Source organism: Microtus oregoni, unplaced genomic scaffold (genome assembly GCF_018167655.1).
Source record: "Microtus oregoni isolate MIOR12 unplaced genomic scaffold, Mior012 000006F_ref0000085, whole genome shotgun sequence".
Taxonomy (NCBI): Eukaryota; Metazoa; Chordata; class Mammalia; order Rodentia; family Cricetidae; genus Microtus; species Microtus oregoni.
The window spans coordinates 45,405,694-45,425,795 of NW_024543065.1; the positions used below are offsets into that span (position 1 = coordinate 45,405,694).

The 20,102-nt window shown below is 38.5% G+C and overlaps 2 protein-coding genes and 1 pseudogene across 2 annotated transcripts; all 3 read left to right on the plus strand.

Annotated features, from left to right (window-relative positions):
• The first annotated feature begins 1,311 nt into the window (after positions 1-1,311).
• Positions 1,312-2,238, plus strand: LOC121449865 (vomeronasal type-1 receptor 4-like). The gene has a single exon (XM_041654531.1). The coding sequence runs from the start codon at positions 1,321-1,323 to the stop codon at positions 2,236-2,238; it is 918 nt and encodes a 305-aa protein (XP_041510465.1). The 5' UTR covers positions 1,312-1,320.
• A 1,290-nt stretch (positions 2,239-3,528) lies between these two features.
• LOC121449866 lies at positions 3,529-8,552 on the plus strand (annotated as a pseudogene).
• Positions 8,553-18,144: 9,592 nt separating this feature from the next.
• Positions 18,145-19,092, plus strand: LOC121449867 (vomeronasal type-1 receptor 4-like). Its single transcript, XM_041654532.1, has one exon. The coding sequence runs from the start codon at positions 18,154-18,156 to the stop codon at positions 19,090-19,092; it is 939 nt and encodes a 312-aa protein (XP_041510466.1). The 5' UTR covers positions 18,145-18,153.
• The last annotated feature ends 1,010 nt before the right edge of the window (positions 19,093-20,102 follow it).

Consider the following 20,102-nt stretch of genomic DNA (forward strand, 5'->3'; position numbering starts at 1 on the left):
CTCTTAACTTCACTGCACTGAGGGGCTGTCTAACCCACTGCCATTTTCCTTATCATTTTCACTCTAAGACTATGGAGTGGTGCATGATTATTCCAGATACAGTTTCAATACAGACCATAAATAATTCTTCAGAAGCTGTCATTCATCAGATGCTGTCCTTCTTGCCATTTCTGGTAGCATTTTTGCCTTACTTTGTGCTGCTGTTCAGTCTATGAGATTTCACCATACCAGATATCCCTTTCTCTCTAACAGCTCTGATATGTGAGTGCACACATGTTTGTGTCTATGTGGTATGATTTTTATAAAGTTGTGCTTTAACATGATATAAGTTGTCACTTAAACCATCATTCTAATGCAGTAGTGCTTTTATATTTTTCCTGTATACCACTGTTTCAGGGTAAAGACACAAAGTTGACTTGGCATAAGGAAGCTTGAAATTGAGAGTCTGCTTTAAGTGGACTTGGTTACTAATTGGAGACAAACATTTCTCACAGTGATGTCAGAAATTTATTTTACAGGGAGCTTTAAAGGGAATAATACCAAAACAAGTATATACTGTTTGGTAGTTTGCAAGGATGAGTGGAGAGTAAAGCAGTCAAACAGTTAAAAAGAAGCTAATATCATGCAGTTATTTGGGGGCATTTTGACTCCCAGTCTCTAGAACCGGGTTGGGTACATTTCCAAGGGAGTCTTCATGAAAACAATAGCAAAGGGAGAACTAGTTTAAGGTTAAACTAAAAATGGCTCCACATGAGACAAGGTAGAGACCATTTTCCATGTCACAAGGCAATAGGTTTTTTTATAAATGGCATTATAAATTTCTCTTTTCATATCTCTTATTTTTAGATAAGATATTTGTGAAGCACTGACATATTTAATTTTCATGGACATTATTAAAGTTGTTTTCTTTAAAACCATTGCTAGATAATATACTCTGGAAGTCTTGCATTATACTTGTTTGTATGGGATTATGCTTTTCATTGTTACTCATGGGCCAATATCACCTCCTTCTCTATGGTTCATTTTCTCTGAAGTTTTACGTCTTTCCTTCATCATTATATACGTTTTACTGTATTGTATATTCTCACAGTAATATACATAGAAAGTAACTACTCCTGTCAAACTTGAGGATGAGGACTTTTTAAGTGGTCAGAGCTGGCCATGACCATGAGTGTTACAATACTCTTTGTTTCATTCTGTCAGTTGCCCCATGGAATAAAGGCTTCTTCCTCTACTGCAGACTGCAAACATATGTCAGTAATAATTTGGTCTGAAGAATATTGGGGCCATATTCTAAAGGAAATTGTGCCAAGTCACAGAATGAATTTATGGAATCTGGCAATCATAATCATTATCTTTTCACAAACTGCAACTGGAATTCTGGGAAATTTCTTTCTAATTTTCCACTATCTAGTCCTTTACTTCAGAGAATACACATTAAAGCCCACAGATTTGATTCTGATGAATATAATGGCAGCCAATGTCTTGATTATTCTCTCTACAGGAGTGCCCCAAACTATGGCAGTTTGGGGATTTAAGCAATTTTTGAATGATTTTGGATGCAAGCTCCTATTTTACATTCAGGGATGTGGTAGGAGTGTGTCCATTGGTACCACTTGCCTACTAAGTGTCTTTCAGGCTTTGACCATTTTCCCCAGGAAATCCTGCTGGAAGAATCATAAAGTCAAAGTTGAGAAGTACATCATCTGCCTCATTTCCCTCATCTGGATTCTGAACATATTCATAAATTTCATCTATTTTTCATACATAATTTTCAACAGGAACAGCAAAAATATGTCACAAACACGAGATTTTGGATACTGCTCAACTGTAAGGGGGGATGAAATTGGTGATTCACTCTATGCAGCATTGGTGGTTTGCCCTGAAGTCTTTCTTTCTGTGCTCATGGCCTGGTCCAGTGGTGCCATGATTATCATTCTCTACAAACACAAGCAGAGGGTTCAACACATCCGCAGCTCTCACGGTTCCAGTAGAAACTCCCCTGAGTTCAGAGTCACCCAGAACATTCTGATCCTTTTGTCTAACTTTTTGGCTTTTTACACTGTCTCTTCCATGGTAAGAGGCTCCATTGCTCTTTTAAATAGTCACAACTGGTGGCTGGTGAATATTAGTACCCTGACTTCTCTGTGTTTTCCATCTTTTGGACCATTTGTTCTCATGAATCATTCTATTTTGTCCAGGCACTGTTTTGTCCTGATAAGAAATAAAAATCATTGAATTTCACTCTAAGTATGAAAACAATATGTTTTACTTGGTATCCAGTTCTTTGTTCACCTTTCACACTCAAAAGGTCAATAGAGGCATTTGGGTTAGTAGTACCTTGTCTTATTAAGATTAGCTGAAATGATTTTGGGTGTTTGGTCAGCTGGTTGAATCAACAGCCTTCATGAACTGTTCATATTTTTTTAGGTCCATTGTACTCTCGTAGCTGGGAGTGTCTTTTCTTTGACTACCTGATGTACAAGGGACCCAGAAAAACATGTCAATAAAAGTGAGCTGCTTATGGATTTCATTCTGTCGGGAGATCTTGGCTGCTTGGTAGTTTCACAGACAGCTCTGTGGTCTACATTCTATCTTCTAGGACAAATGAAATGCTTCCTGGTAATAAACTTGTTTCTCAGGAGGACTTGGTCACACCACAGCTGCTATAGCTTTTCACAACACCAGACAACAAATAGGCTCAATACCTTCCACATAATACAAAATTAATTAATAATAAATGGTGTCTTTGTTGTAATTCTGAATTGTTTGCAAGTATTTTATTGAAAATTTTAGCATCAAGGATATTGACTTGAAAACTTCATTTCCTATTGTTGTTCTTTATCTGGTTTGTCATCAGTGTAATGGTTGCTTCATAAAAAGAGTTTGAAAGAATTTAATACAGTCATATAGAAAATCAATCCTGGAGTTTATCAAAAGAAAATGGAGGTATTATTTGACTTAGGTATTTCACTCCTGGGTTTATAGCAAGAGAATTCCTTATCATAACGTAGAGGTATTTCACCATCCATTTTTATTTCTGATCTATTTACTATAGGCAACAAAATAGATCCCACCTACATATCCAAAACATATAAATTGATAATTAAATGTGTTTCCTTATATAAAAATGGACTACAGTGAAAGATGAAATCACAAAATGTGTAGAAAAATTGATACACTTATAAGGGATATTTTTGCCAGGTCACAGAATGTCATAATGAAACAAGTTCACATTGTCTTCTTTGTATGAAGATTGTACCCTATAATGTCTACATGCTTATATGCAAATGAATATGTGAGTATTCATTTATACTGTATAGCATCTATAAAGGAGACAAATAACATAGCATTAGTTAGTGAGCAGGTAAATGTATCCATGATTTATGAAAGAGGATATATAAAAATAAAATAACTATTTTTTTATTTTCTACTATGATAGTTTTCCTTTTTTCTGGTGCATGAGGGCATAGGTATGTAATTGCTAGTGACAATGTAAAACCCTAAGCAAAGCTCTATCGCTTCAGCATGGCTATCCTAACTGTGGAGAAATTCATTGAAATGGGCAGAATTCTGGCCTGTGCAAGTGTTATTTGGAGTTGCTATTTCATTGTTGCACATTAATACTTTTATTTGTGAGTTCATTACAGTATAGTGATTTTAATTTGAAACAAAAAGGTACTACAACTTATCCAAAGATGCAGGGATTGCCAACAAATAACCATCAGTAAATATAATTCATCACACATAAGCACTAAAAAACAGAAATCACTTAATTATCATATTAGATCCCAGAAGACCTTTGATTCGTATTCTTTTTTGAACATTTTATTGAAAATAGACCCTATTTTCAAACAGTGTATCATGATTATGTTTTCACTTCCCCTTACTCATCCTAGTTCCTCCCTATCTCTCCTACCATGCAGGCCTACTTGCTTTTTATTATTACATTAGGACAGGCTTCTAAGAAATAATAATAAACCATAACAAAATAACATATACTAATATTAAATAAAGCTATCACATGGAAGTTGGACAGGGTAAGGCAACAAAAGAAAATATGTCCAGAAGAAGGCACAAGAATCCAAGACCTACTAATCCACATATCAGAAATTCTATAAAAATATTAAACTGACTATTACTAAGAGTGTATTGCTGGGAGATGGTGGGGCTGATCTATTGAAAGATCACCAAGGCCAGCTGGACTGGGACTGAAAATGCATGGGATAAAACCAGACTCTCTGATATGGTGGACAATGAGGGCTGCTGAGAAGCCAAGGACAATGGTATTGAGTTTTGACTCTACTGCATGTACTGGCTTTGTGGGAGCCTAGACGGTTTGGATGCTCACCTTCCTAGACCAGGATGGAGGGGGGAGGACCTTGGACTTCCCACAGGGCAGGGAACCCTGACTGCTCTTTGGACTGGAAAGAGAGGGGGAGGGGAGTGGAGCATAGGGAGTGGGGGGAGGGGGAGGGAAAAGGGAGAAAGGGAGGAGGCTGAAATTTTTAATAAAAAATTTTAATAAAAAATATTAAATTGAATGATATACTAAATATACAGAGGACTCGATGCAGACCTGTGGAAGGCCTGTGCTTTTGGATTCAGTCTCTGCTAGTTCATAGGTCTTTGCTCAGTTGACTTAGAGGCATTGTTTCCTGGTATTATTCACCCCTCTCTTTGTAATACTCTTTCTGTCTCCTATTCCATGGGATTTCCTGATCTCTGAATAGATAGACTACATGGAGACAACCCATTTTGAAGTCTAGATGTCAAAAAGTATTTTTAACAAAATCCAACATGTCTTCATCATAAATGGCATAGAATGCCTAGAAATGAATATATCATTTGACAACATAATAAAGGCTATATAATATAAACATATATCCAGAAGACAGGACCAGACAATCTTACAAATAAGAGCCACACCAATACTGTTCATCTCCATTTATATTTAATATTCAAATGTGTACACAATTTTTCTAAATAGAACCATAATTGAGGAATGATCTGAAAACCACAAATTTTTGAAATCTCAAGTAGAATACAATTTTATTTAACCCTTATCAATAAATAGAACAGTTTCAGAAAAGGATATATACAAGAGAAGGGAAGAAATATGAGCACAATAAAATGATGGGAACTGAGTAGAAAAGGACATGAGTTGATGAAAATTGCCCCAAGGGTCTCACTCTTTTGGTAAGGAAGAGGGAGAGCTGATAGTCTAACCAACCCTGCAATTACACAAGTCCAGATCCAGGGTCATGTGGTGGCTTACCCCAGCGTCCACCCAAACTATGATTTGCTGGAGCAGGTGAAGGGAACATCAGACCCAAAGCTTCATGATTTCCACAACTCAGGGTAACAGCAGGATAATCAAGACTAGAGTCCCAGAGGACTAGAACCAGACCACTGAGTCTCTTCAATGAGCACTTGCAAGTAAGGGTAAATGGATAAAAGTGTTTCCTGCATGACTCATTGTGTCACACTATAGTTTCCAAGATGAAACTGATGTTACCCTTCTTATTTTTAATATTTGTTCTCTTAAATTTTATTTTATTGTAGTTGGAGGGATTGGTTGCAAGGGCAGAGTATGGATATAAAGGTACTGGGAAATGAAGGAAATGGAGAAGGATGTGAAAGGTACAGAGTATAAATAAAAAGAAGAAAAAATTGCTCCCATAATGACTCAGATTCTATATATGAATGGGTATGTACTAGTGTCACAGGGGAACTGAAAATGCCTAAACTTGGGCAGGAAATCATTTTGAGTGGAATACAGAGGACATAGAGATTAGTCTAATATATGGTGCCAGACAATTCTGTACTCTGTCAATTATGTTTTAAATAAATGCTGATTGGCCAGTAGCCAGGCAGGATGTATAGGTGTGACAACCAGACAGGAAGTAGAGGCAGGGCAATAAGAACAGGAGTATTCTGGGAAGAAGGAAGCTCTTTCTGAGACACTGTAGAAGCAGGATGTGACCTGTCGCACCAAAAACGGTACCGAGCCATGTGGCTAACATAGATAAGAACAATGGGTTAATATGAGTTATAAGAGCTAATAAGAAGCCTGAGCTAGTGAGCCAATCAGTTTATAACTTATGTAGACCTTCTGTGTGATTCTTTGGGATATTAAGACTGTGGGAACTGGGCAGGACAGAAACCTCAACAAGCAGGCCCTCATGTTACAAATATATTTGAATTGAGAGGAGGCACAATGCAAGATGATGGAAGGTATAGAAGTTTGGCAATGGACTAAAGGCTAGGAAAGTCACCGGTAAGGAGTGTGAGCCAACAGAACAATAGAGCTTCTCAAAGAGTTTTCAGGGTAGAAAAGGGATTCAATAGAGACTAGTGAGGTATGATAAGGTATAGTGGATTTCAGAAAGTCATAGTGGTAGAAATATGGAAGATATAGACAATTCAATCACAATGACCCTTTAAGCCACTAAACCCTTTTCTGACCATAGGTATTTGTCTATTGTCGAATGTACTCACAAGACCAGGCCTCAGAGAGTATGTGACACAAATGCCATTTGCTCTGAATCCCAGTCCATGCTTGACCTGTTCTAGACACTAACATCTGTCAATATGCCTAGTTATCCTCCAGATATTGAAATTCTGGATTTAGAGTTATGTGATCTAATATCTGAGCCTGTCCTTTGGAGGGCACATACCTGATGAGACTCATTGTTTTGCATAATCAATATACTAACATAAAGAAGATCTAACATGCTCTGCTCACATATCCCTATCTGGGAAACAATGAATGACTGCCCAGATGTACAGAATCTGTATGCCCTTCACTGTGATCTGTCCATTTTACAAAATACTATTCACATATTCAACAAAATCCTAATGAAAACTCCGTTCTCTTTCTTCATGAAAAAACAACTAAAATTCATGTGGAACCACAGCACACCTAGATAGAAAAAAACAATTCTGAGCAGAAATAACAATGCTGGAGGGATTACCATTCCAGATCTTAAGAAGCATTACAGAGACAATTAAAATAGTATGGTATTGGCATAAAAAATGACCATGCAGACCAATGGGACAAAATTGAAGATCCAAACTTGAGGACGTGTAACTCCAGCCATTTCATATTAAACATTGTGCCAAAACATACAGTGGACAGAAGTAAACATTGTCAAGAAATACTGCTTGGAAAATTGAATTTCCACATGCAGAAGAATAAAATAACAACTTCATCTATCAGTTTCCACAAAACTAACTCCGAATAGACAAAGACCCAAACACAAAACCGAAAATACTAAAAAAGGCTCAAAGAAAACATAGGCAGGACCTCCATAACATAGGTGTAGGAAAAGACTTTTTGAATAGAAGTACATTTGGTGAAAAATAAGGACAGAAACAATCAGAGATCCGTCAGCCACAGCATCAGCCTCCTGGAAGGCCATTGGGGGCTGCCAGCTTCTTTTTACTTTAGTCAGGCTAAGGCATTTTTCCTGCTCTTCTGAGCAGCTGCATCAGGCCTTGGAGTTTGGCTACTGCCTCCAGTTTCGAGGCCTAGGTTGGAACCGGGTCTGCCAGCAGGGCACAGTGAGCCTGGAAGATCTCCCCTACAGGTGAACAGCCTGATAGTTTCTTCCAAGACTGTGCAAGGTAGTTACTGAGGGGCTAGGCTGCTGCACACTTAAGGGCAGTTGGGCAAGGCTAGCTCAAACCTTGTCAGCGCTGTCGCCAGGGCAGGTCTTTGGGGCTGAACCACTCTTCAGCCCTCTGCTGCCATGGCCTGCAGACCTAGAAGCCCACTCCTGTGTCCCCTATGAGATGGAACATGGGACAGAAGCACAGAGCAGAAGGGAGGGACTGGAAGCCAGAGGACTCCTAGAAAAGTCAGCACCAGATTGCAGACCATTGACCTGAAAGCTTTACAACTCGTGAAGGTCCTAAGCCCTGTTCTAGGTGATCTGATTGGGCAAGAGCAGATGTAGAAGATGAAGTGAGGACCAGAGTTAACAAACAGATTGCAAGATACAAGAGAAAAGTACTCAAAAAATGATTTTAAAAGAGAGAGAAAAATTATCATCAGGAAGCTCAGATTCAAAGGAGTCTCTGTCTTCAGTGCCAGCTGATGTGGAAACAGATGAAGGTGCCTTGATGGGAAGACAGAGGCAGATCAACTATGGGAAGAACACTATTGCCAATGATTGATATATTAAAGAGGTCCTCAGACACCTTAACAACCTGGAATGCATCCCACGACCCCCAACAAATTTAGGAAGTATAGTCGGCGGTCATGGACCAGCAGATCAAACTCTGGAAGGTGGCTCTGCATTTTTGGAATCGTCCTAATGAAGAAGGAAACCCTTTGCAAGAAATGGCAGTATGGAGATTTTGGAGAAATGGAGAGAGAATTCACAGAAAGCAGCTCTGAGTGACAGACAAGTTCACAAGATAACTTTGATATATATGCTGGCACATGCACCAAAGTCAGACATGTAGACCGCCAAGTGGAAGACAAGTTTGACAAATTGGATGCTTGTTTAACTGAACCCTAGAAAGACTTCTCTGCCACAAGTTAACTGCCACCTGGTGGCAACTCTTGGAAATGCTTGGCTCTGCCTGGCCTTCTGGACGACTGGCTAAACATGAGCTCTGTGCATTTGTATTTGTTTTCTCTGTTAAAGTGTTTATTTTCTCTTGATAAATTGTTTTTCTTGCATTATTTTTATGTATGGTGAGTGTTACACGTGTTTTAAATTGTAAATGAAGCTAAATATGGTGAAGATTGAACCCTACTTCCTCCCCCACCCCCAAGTTAGACAACAGGATACTTGTTTTCCACAGAAATTGAGAGTTCAGTTGCCACTTTTCAGATGGGTTGGTGGTGGATTTTAACTTTGTTAATCTCGAGTCAGCTGTCTTTATAGGTAACTGATAGCAGATCCAGTGATTGTAAAAACTCCTGGTCTTTTATCAGTGTGAATGTAGTTTTTCTCATATAGTGCTCTGAACAAAAGTGTTAAGCTGTTATATTAATGGGCCTTATGTAAGTTATATAACGTTAATTTGGAACTTGAAATAGCACTAATGTAATGTAGGATCTTAGCATGTGCTCTGAGAGTTGAGGCAGAAGAGGATATTTTTATGATTTACCATGTAATATTGCTGTAAATGATTATGTGTACAAGTGGAAGACCTGTATGACAAGAACTTTAAGTCTCTGAAGAAAGAAATTGAAGAAGGCAAAAATAAATGGAAAGATCTTCTATGCTCTTGGTTAGGTAGAATTAACATAGTAAAAAATAGCAATCTTACCCAAAGCAATCTACACATTGAATAAAATGCCCATCAAAAATATCAGCAAGATTCTTCACAGACCTCAAAAGAACAGTATTCAACTTCATATGGAAAAGTAAAAGCCCAGAATAGCCACAACAATCCTGTACGGTGAAGGAACTTCTTGAGGCCTCACCATCCCTGACTTCAAAATCTACTACAGAGCTACAGTACTGAAAACAGCCTGGTATTGGCATAAGAACAGACGGCAGGGCTAATGGAATCAAATCAAAGACCCAGATACTAATCCACACACCTACAAACACCTGATTTTTTTGACAAAGAAGCAAAAATAGATAATGGAAAAAGTATTTAACAAATGGTGCTGGCATAACTGGATATCAACATATAGAAGAAAGAAAATAGATCCATATCTATCACCATGCACAAAATTCAAGTCCAAATGGTCAAAGACCTCAACTTAAAGTCAACCACACTGAACCTCATAGGAGAAAAAGTGGGAAATACACTTGAACACATTGGCACATGAGACCACTTCCTAAATATACCCCCAGCAGCATGGACACCGAGAGAAACAATTAGTAAATGGGACCTCCTGAAACTGAAAAACTTCTGTAAAGCAAAGGACATGGTCAAAAAGACAAGATAGCAGCTTACTGAATGGGAAAAGGTCTTCACCACAGCAGACAGAAAACGGATCTCTAAAATACACAAAGAACTCAAGAAATTTATCATGAAAACAACAAATAATCCAACAAAAAATGGAGTGTGGACATAAGCAGAGAACTTTCAACAGAGGAATCTAAAATGGCTGAAAGACACTTAAGGAAATGTCCAATATTTTTAGCCTTCAGAGAAATACAAATAAAAACAACTTCGAGATTCCATATTTCACCTGTAAGAATGGCCAAGATCAAAAACACTGATGACAACTTATGCTGGAGAGAATGTGGGGTAAAGGGAACATCCCTGCATTGCTGGTGTGAGTGCAAGCTGGTATAGCCCTTTTGGATATCAGTATGGTGATTTCTCAGAAAATTAGGAAACAGCCTTCCTTAAGACCCAGCAATAAGCTGGTATAGCCCCTTTGGATATCAGTATGGTGGTTTCTCAGAAAATTAGGAAACAACCTTTCTTAAGACCCAGCAATACCACTTTTGTGTATATATCCAAAGGATGCTCAATCATACCACAAGGATATGTGCTCAAATATGTTTATAGCATTGTTTGTCATAGCCAGAACCTGGAAACAACCTAAATGCCCCTTGATCAAAGAATGGATAAGTAAAATGTGGTACATTTATACAGTGGAGAACTACACAGCAGAAAAAAAAAATAATGACATCTAGAGATTTAGAGGCAAAGGGACTGATCTTAAAAAAAAACATAATATTGAGTGAGGTTACCTAGATTTGGAAAGATAAATACCATATGCCCTCATTCAGGGGAAGAGGTAAGGGGAGATGGGGAGGAAAAAGTGAGAAGGGGAGGATGGGGAGAGCTTGGGAGAATGGGATGGTTGGGATGGAGGAAGGGTGGATATGGGAGCAGGGAAGTATATATCTTAATTAAGGGAGCCATTTTAGGGTTGGCAAGAGATTTAACTCTAGAGGGGTTCTCAGGTGTCCAAGGAGATGTCCCCAGCTAGTTCCTTGGACAGCTGAGGAGAGGGAGCCTGAAATGGCCCTATCCTATAGCCAAACTGATGAATATCTTGCATATCACCATAGAACCTTCACCTGGCAATGGATAGAGATAGAGACAGAGACCCACATTGGAGCACTGGACTGGGCTCCCAAGGTCCAAATGAGGAGCAGAAGGAAGGAGAACATGAGCAGGGAAATCAGGACCGCGAGGGGTGTGCCCACCCTCTGAGATGGTGGGGCTGATCTAATGGAAGCTCACCAAGGCCAGCTGGACTGGGACTGATGGAGCATGTGATCAAACCGGACTCTCTGAACATGGTGGTCAATGAGGGCTGACTGAGAAGCCAAGGACAATGGCACTGGGTTTTGATTCTACTGCATGTACTGGCTTTGTAGGAGCTGAGTCTGTTTGGATGCTCACTTTCCTAGATCTGGATGGAGGGGGACTTTGGACTTTTCTCAGGGCAGGGAACCCTGAATGCTCTTTGGACTGGAGAGGGAGAGGGAAGGGGTAGGCAGAAGGGGGAGGGAAATGGGAGGAGGGGAGGAGGTAGAAATTTTTAATAAAAAAGAAAATAAAATAATCTTAAAAAATAAAAAAAATAAAAATAGGACATTTATATCACAACTCTTCCTCCCATGAATTAAAGATCATCATCAAAGAGGCAGAAAGAGTGTTAGAATCATCCTGGTATTATATGATTCTAAAGGACATGTTTTGTATAGTCAGAACTGTGCACTTGCACTTGCGAATTCACTTGTTATGGCAGCATGAACAAAACTTACAAACTATCAATTAGAAAAACATCTAGAAGATTGAAGGAAGTCAGGATTCCCAACTCATAGATAAAGAACTATGCTGACAGAGGTTTCTTTTTTGCCCAGTCCCATAGCCATTCAGTCCCAAAGAAACACTCAGAGGCTTACATTATTTATAAACTGATTGCCCTTTTAGCACAGGCTTCTTATTAACTCTTACATCTTAAATTAACCCATAATTTTTGTCTCAGTTAGCCACGTGGCTTGGTGAGACACTCTCATCTTGCTTCCTCTTGCCTGAATAAGAACTGCAGACTGAGCCTTTTCTCTTCCCAGAATTCTTCTGCTCTGGTCACCCCACTTAAACTTCCTGCCTGGCTACTGGCCAATCAGCATTTTATTAAACCAATACAAATAACAAATCTTTACAGGGTACAAGACTATTGTCTAACAGCAGAGTTGTGACAGCTGATGACTTCTAGGAGATGTGTCAGAGAACTTTAAGGATTTGAACTTTGTAATGATAGCCATGCTTTCACAAATATCTGTAGTATCGAGGTTGCTTGTTGGTTTCCAGCTGCCTGGTCACTTAGACCTGAAATAATCACATAGAAACTGTATTAATTAAATCACTGCTGGCCCATTAGCTCGAGCTTCTTATTGGCTAACTCATATTAATTTAACACATTTCTATTAATCTGTATATTGCCACATGACTGTGCCTTACTGAGTAAAGTTCCCAGCATCTGTCTCCAGCAGCTCCATGGCTTCTCTCTGACTCTGCCCTTTTTTTCCCCCAGCATTCAGTTCCATCTTCCCCACATACCTAAGTTCTGCCCTGCTATAGGTCCAAAGCAGTTTCTTTATTCATTATTGGTAATCCCAGCATACAGAGGTAAGTCCCATATCAGATATCCTGTGCTAGGCATAAAGAGCATCAATAAGTATGCAAGGTGGTTGTTTTTCTTTATTTTGTTTTTATAAACACGTGAAATTTGGAGGTAATTGTGGTGGATGGAAAAGAAAAGACTTGAAAAGGTGATAATTGGGGGTAGAGGTGACTAAAAGACATATGCTTATATGAAATATTCAAAGATATATTAAGTAAAAAATAATCTAAATCTTTTTAAATGAAGCAAGTTTATTTGCATGGGCAGCAGTTAGAGACTCTTGTACCCAATGTGGGATAGAGACTTCTGCAATTTGTCCTGAATCTGACCTTGAAGTTTCTAGCACCTTCCACTGGAGACCCAGTCATGCTTCAGGGATTATTAAACTTTACCTGCTCTTTAAAACACTTTGTGTCATTGGAGATATACATGAGAAACTCTGAGTGTCTTTTTTAATTAGCAACTGGAAAAAGTTTCATAAATTATTTTGTCTCCCAATGCCACACTGTCATTGCCAGGGCAGATGACATGAAAATTGTCATTCTGAAGGGAGGTGAGGTCACAGAGTCTCAAACCTTTATCTCAGGTTTGACTTCCCTTCCTCTCTCACAGAGCAGATTATAATGAGGTCAGGGTCTGTACACTGATCCCAGCAAACTGAAGAGGTAAGAGTCCAGGTAAGAAGATTTTATTTCAAAGTATGCTGCAGAGTCAATGAACAGACCTGTGTAAGTACTCATGTCTGATAAATGGAATTTGGGATGGAAACAGATCCATGAAAGAGACAGAGAAGTAGCATGAATTACTTTATAGTTAAGGGATGACTGAGAAAGATAGCAATGTTCCTAACTTTATGCCAGCCTCTGTTGGTTCTTACTGTAATATAAGTTTTCTACTGAGGATAACTGTGGGTAGCACCAGGATAATAAAGTCTATCTTTATTATCCTGGTCTAACTTCTGGGCAATTTCAGTGTGATATCATTCCTGATCCCTGTGGGTCAGTCTTGCTGGTGTAGAGACATCATCACTTATTTCTTCACATCATCACTTTTTACATCATGGGTTCCATTTCTCTATCTTCTCTGTTGGAACTGGCTCCTGAGAACTCTGGAATGTGCTTCTTCCTTTCCTCTTCCTGTAACTCCATCCTGCATTTTGTCTGTAAAAGTTGTACTAGGTCTTCATTTGTTTGCTGCTAAGTGCCTCACCTCAAACTCAATGGCCTATTTCTCCTGATTTCCTGAGTACTTTCTCAAACTTTTTGTTGAAGATCTTTGTAGCATTTCTGGCACTGAGTTTGGGTTGTTAGACCTTCCTCTTGGCATTGCTTAGCCACCTGCATAGGATACTGGTCTACATAGTTATGTTCAATATTTGATGCCAAATAAATCTCTTCCTCTTGTTCCTTCAGGTTCTGGGCCATGGGTGGAGTTCTCCAGCACAGCAAACTCTCTACACACTTCCTTTACACTGGGGAATGGTCAAGGTTCACATTGGTCATTTTGGCTACATTGTCTCTAGTGCATGGTGACATTGATGCATTCTTGTCCTGCTGGCCAGCAGCAGCCCATCCTCTTCCCCATGGCTGAGATGCCATGAAATAGCCTACCGCCAAAATTGGTATGTAGAATTCTATTTTTGCATATCAGTTAATTGATGATGTACTGCCATTAGACATGTTTAAGTAGTCTGCAAGTCAATACTCCCATGATTGCTATTGGATGTTATAAAAACTAAATTCATTCGTATGATTATTCTTAACAGTGCCATTTCTAGCGCTTAGAAGGTATTTTCCCCTTCCCTGTTAGCATGTCTGCTGGTGCCATTGTTCAGATTTTTATAGACAACAATTTTGAGACTTCATGTGTGTAGTTTCCCCACCGGTTTTAGGAGACGCAATCTCACAGCAGATATATATTCCTCTGACTCCTACAATGTTTCTACATCCTCTACCATGGTACGATATTTCTTGAGCCTTGAGTGTTGGGGTGCGTTGAGGGTATTCAAGTGTGGCTTGGCAATCCATAGTAAGTTGTGCTCTGTTTTTTTGATAAGGTGTGTTTTTTCCCTTGTTGCCTCTTTATTAGCTGTGTTTTTTAAAGGTCTACCTCTTTTGTGAAAAAGAAAATTTTTTTCTAAAAGAATTAGAGATAAAAAACCATGAAAGAAATTGCTCTGAATAGGAAATAATGGACGGTAGTTAATTATCTAGCATGAAATAGTCAACATTGAAATCAAGTACATATAAGTAACATCATGCTGACTGAGCAGATTTTATATGTAAATACATAGAGGCTTGCATACATGAATTTGAGAGAAAATGTTTGTGTGGCTACTTGAAAGTGGTAGGAGGGAAGAAAGGCACAATAATACAATTATAATTTTATTTCAAAGATTAAAGAGATAGAATTACTATCTCTTTAATTAATTACTAGATAATAAAAAACCACCTTTTATAACACAAATTCAGTTGTAATTAAACAAATTGTTCCTTCTCAGAATAGTTAAATACTAAATAGAATGTTAAAAATGAAAACAGTATATGGCAATTGCTTCATAGGTTTATGTTTCTTTTACTTAAACAGAGGCAACCTTATTAACATGCTTGTAGTGATATTCACAGAAGGTTTTAGGGTATGAGATTCATGATTTTTCTGCAAGCATGTCCAAATTTGGTATTTTCAACATTTTATTTCTATACATTACTATAATTTTTAATTTGTTTCATTTGTTTATTTTTTTAAGTTTTATTAGCTGATAACATATCAAGTTTCCTAAAGGCATTTTCATACTTATGGCTTTGATGAGCTCAAACCCTCCCCTTTTCCCATTTATTTCCCCTCATCCCCGCTTATATTCTCCTGTATATATTATTTTTTCTCGCACTTTCAAAATACATGTATTGTTTTACCCTCCCCACCCTACTCTGTGATATTATTATGAGATACTTTCAAGTCTCTTGGACTCTACCCTCACTTACTCCCACATAAATACACATTTCTAAAGATTATAATCTATGAAATGCCACTTGGAACTGCAAAAATTGTCCTGTTACCTGTATTACATCACTTAAGACAGTAGTTTCTACTTTTGACTATAGGTATTCCCTAGGGTGCCAGTGCATAGGCAAGTGTAGATTACACTTGGTAGTTTCTAATTTCTCTTATCTTTCTACTCTGTTTAAACCCCTTCAGATCCCAGATTCACTGTGAATTCTCCTCTAATATTAGATTGTCTAGCTTGAATGTCCCTACACGTTCATGAAAGTGAGGGACAACACTTCCCTTCCTGAGGCTGCAGGGTTCAGGCAGCTGCTACTGTCTGCTTCTACAAGTAATCCTCACCCAATTGAAGAATGGTTTGACAGTTCACTTCAAGGCAAGACCAAGGTTCTCCCCCTATATCTAGGCTGAACAAGGTATCCCTCCAAAAGAAATGTGCTCATAGATACCAGTTCAAGCAGTAGGGATAAATCCTGGTTCCATTGCCAATGGCCCTACAGACTGTCCATGCCTCATAGCTGTCCCCACGTTCAGTGGACCAAATTTGGTTGTACCATCAGTACAGAGTCAGTGAGCTCTCAATAGCTTAGGTTAGCTGTTTCTGTGGGTATCACTATGATTGTCTTGACCCCTTTGGTCATAATATCATTCCTCCCTCTCATTATCTTGCCTTGAAGTGAAGTATCAAACTTTGTTGACTGCCCATGGGAAGCCTTACCCTTTCTGAGGAGTGGATGGGGAGGTAGGGTCAGGGGAAAGTGAAGGATGCAGGAGGAGGGAAGGGAGTGGAAACAGGGATAGCTATGTAAAATGAGAAAAGATTGTATTAAAATATTCTTATTAAGAAAGAATGGTTTGCTGAGACTTTCTCTTAAATAATACAAAGTGGTGTCCAGAGAGTTTTTTCAAACTTCACTACAAAGATGGACTGTCTTACCCATATCTTTCCTGTCATTTCCACTCTAGACTTCTGAGTGGTCCATGATTATCCCAGACACAATTTCAATAGATGCATGGAACATTTTCCCCAAGTAGCTATCATTCATCAGATACTGACCTTATCCTTGACATATCTAAAGTCATATTTTGCCTATTTTTATTTGTTGTGTATTCTCTAAGATTTCATCACACCGGAAGTTCTCTTCTCCATAATATTCCTGACTTGAATGTGCAGACACATGAATGTTGGTGTGTCTATGAGATTCAAGTTTTCATGAATTATATCATAGCTTACTATGATGACAAGTGTTACTTGAACCATCATCCTAGTTAATTTTCTTATCTAAGACTGTTGTGGGATAAAGATCCAAAGACCACCAAACCTGACCAAAATTCATATTCAGAATCTGTATTTAGAAGGCTTGTGGCTGCCTGGAGAGAAACACTTCTTACAGAACACCTTGGAATACATTTTACGTGGAGCTTGTAAAGACAGAGAATTCAGAAAATCAACATCCTGACTGTCAATTTGCAAGGGAAAGCAAAGCAAACAAACAATTTCACAGATCTAAAAATACTGCTGTTAGCTGGGGCACTTTAGTCCTCACTGTCTAGAACAGAGTTAGGCCTTACCCCGGGGATTTTTCATGGAGTGGGTAGAAAGGGACAGTCAATTTCAGGTTAGTATAAAGATGGATTCAGCTGAGAAAAGATACAGGACACTTTACCCTTCTACAACACTATGGATATACTCTGAGTGGCATACACTTCTCATTACTATTCTTTGTTTATATAAGAGATATACATATCAGTTTGCCCAGCCTTAATACATGAAGAGGTGCTTGGACTTACTGCAATTGCTAGGTCATTTTTTGTTGATACTCATTTGAGATCTGCCCTTTCTTAAACAGAAATGGAGGAGGATCAATTCGGGAGGTGGAAAAAAACCTGCAACCTGGATGGAAAATAAGTAAAAATAAATAAATCTATTTAAAAAGAAAATGCTTTATTAAAGAAACCTGAAAATGCTTCAGTGAATGTGATAGGCGACACAGTATAGACTTTGTATATGTTTTCTCTTTTCTTTGGGGGCAGTCACAAGGAAGTGGGATGGACATGGGGAGAGAGGGAAGTGAATGAGATCCTGGTGCATTATGTTAAACCTCCAAATCATAAATAAGAATATTATGTTGGTAAATTAAGTGATTTATTTAAATTTTGGGGTTGTTATTGAAGTTGATTATTTTGTGAACTGACTAGCAAATAAGAGTATATTCTAAAAGACTTTATGTTTGTTTATACCACCTTGTTTATAGAGGTCAACATCCCATTATCCTGAATGATCCATTTTCTGGGAAACTTTATTGTTCCACTTCCATTAGTGTGCTTATTCTGAGGTATTGAGAACTCAGACAGTAACATACATGAAAGTCAGTACTCCTGTCGAATATTTGGATGAGGTCTCTTTATGTGGTCGAAGCTGGTCTTGAAATCCTTAGTTTAAAGAACCCTTCGTTTAAGCCTCCCTGCAGCTCCATGGATTAATGGTGTCTTCTTTTCCTCCAGGCTGCAATAACTTGTAATTTTTCATTTGACCTGAGAAATAGTGTGGTCATATTTTAAAGGAAATTGTGCTGAATCACAGAATGGACTCCTGGAATCTGGCAATAAGAATCATTTTCTTATTACAAATTATCACCGGAATTATGGGAAACTTTTATCTTATGTTATACTATATAATACGTTACTATAAAGAATGCACATTGAAGCCCACAGATTTGATTCTCATGAACCTAATGGCAGCCAATTCCTTGATCATTCTGTCTTCAGGAGTGCCCCAAACAATAGCAGTTTGGGGACTGAAGCAGTTCTTGAATGATGTTGGATGCGTTCTCCTATTGTACATTCAAGGATTTAGTCGAAGTTTGTCCGTTTGTATAACCTGCCTATTGAGTGTTTTCCAGGCCATGACCATCAGTCCCAGAAAATCTTGTTGGAAGAACCATAAAGTCAAAGTTGCTAAGAATATTGGCTGCTACATTGCCCTCCTCTGGGTCATGTATATGCTGATAAATTTCATTTTTTTTATGTACCCATTTATGAAAATGAATAAAAATAATGTGACGGGAAAACGAGAATTTGGGTACTGCTCTGTTGCAGGGCATGATGAAATCAGTGATTCACTCTATGCAATATTGGCAATGTGCCCTGAATTCTTCTTTTCTCTGCTCATTGCCTGGTCCAGTGCCTCCATAATCGTTTTTCTGTACAGACACAAGCAGAGGGTTCAGCACATCTGCAGTTCTTATCATTCCAGGAGAAGCTTCCCTGAGTCCAGGGCTACCCAGAATATCCTTGTCCTAGTTTCTACCTTTCTGGCTTTTTATACTCTCTCCACCATCTTGCGAAGCTGCATTGGTCTTTGGTATAAGCAGAATTTGTGGCTAGTGAATGTCACTCACCTCACTGCTCTATCTTTTCCCTCTTTTGGACCCTTTGTTCTTAAGAGTCATTACTCCATTGTGTTCAGATTCAGTTTGGCCTGGTTAAGAAAAAAGTCCTCTAATTTCATTAAAACTATATAAAATATAGGTGTTTCCATTATCAAATGTCACACTCAATTATCACCCTAAGAAATCAATAAAGAAAGTTAAGTAGGTAGCACCGTGTTTTTCTAAGATTAACCAAAGTGAGCATGGGAGCTCGGTCAGCTGGTGGAATTAGTAACCTATATAAGCTGTTCAGATTGTGTTTGGCCCATTGTAGTCTTCAACATTCAGAGAGTGATGCTTTTCATTTGCCCAGATGATGTGAAAATAAGCTAGTACTCTAGCTGCAGATAGAGATGCTTTTTGTGGCTTTCATCCTATCATGGATTCTTTACTACTTGGTTGCTGCATAGACACCTTGTTGATATTGCAAGGCAAGCTGAAACCACGGGTAGCAGTAAACTTGTGCTTCAGGTGGCTCTTGTCCCATGACAGCTGATTTAACCTGCAGTGGGACCATACGTCTTCTTCAGTAATACTTTACAAGACACCTTGCTTGTCAGGAAAAACACTACCTGTCTGTTGTTAACCTTGTAGCAACAGTCCTGAACAAAGTCTGGGAAGATGGGCAGCTCCTTTTGCCATGTTGGATCAAATTCGCGATTCATATTTTTCACTTCATACCCAAATAAATTTAAAATAATTGATTTGTTTGAGGTGTTCTTGAATTTTTTTTGATAGTATTTTCACCTTTTATTAAACACAAATTGTTTTCACATACTATATAATCTGAATATAGTTTCCTCTCCCTTTATCCTTCCAGTGTCTCCCCACCTCCTTTCTCAGCCAGATCCACTCCCTTTACGCTTCTCAATACAAAATAACAGGTTTCTAATAGACAACTGCAAAACACAATGACATAAAATATAACAAGGTAAAATAAAGCCATCATATCAAAATTGGAAAAGAATAGCCAGCTGAAAGAAAGGACCTCAAGAGAAGGCATGAGAACAGAGACCCACTCATTTCAACATTCAAGAGTCCCATAAAAGTACTGAATTAAAAGTTATCATTTCAACAATGAAGACCCTAAGAGAGACATACAT

Bases quoted from the DNA above. Each gene is read 5' to 3' on its own strand.
- LOC121449867 (XM_041654532.1), top strand. From the start codon at position 18,154: ATGGACTCCTGGAATCTGGCAATAAGAATCATTTTCTTATTACAAATT.
- LOC121449865 (XM_041654531.1), top strand. From the start codon at position 1,321: ATGAATTTATGGAATCTGGCAATCATAATCATTATCTTTTCACAAACT.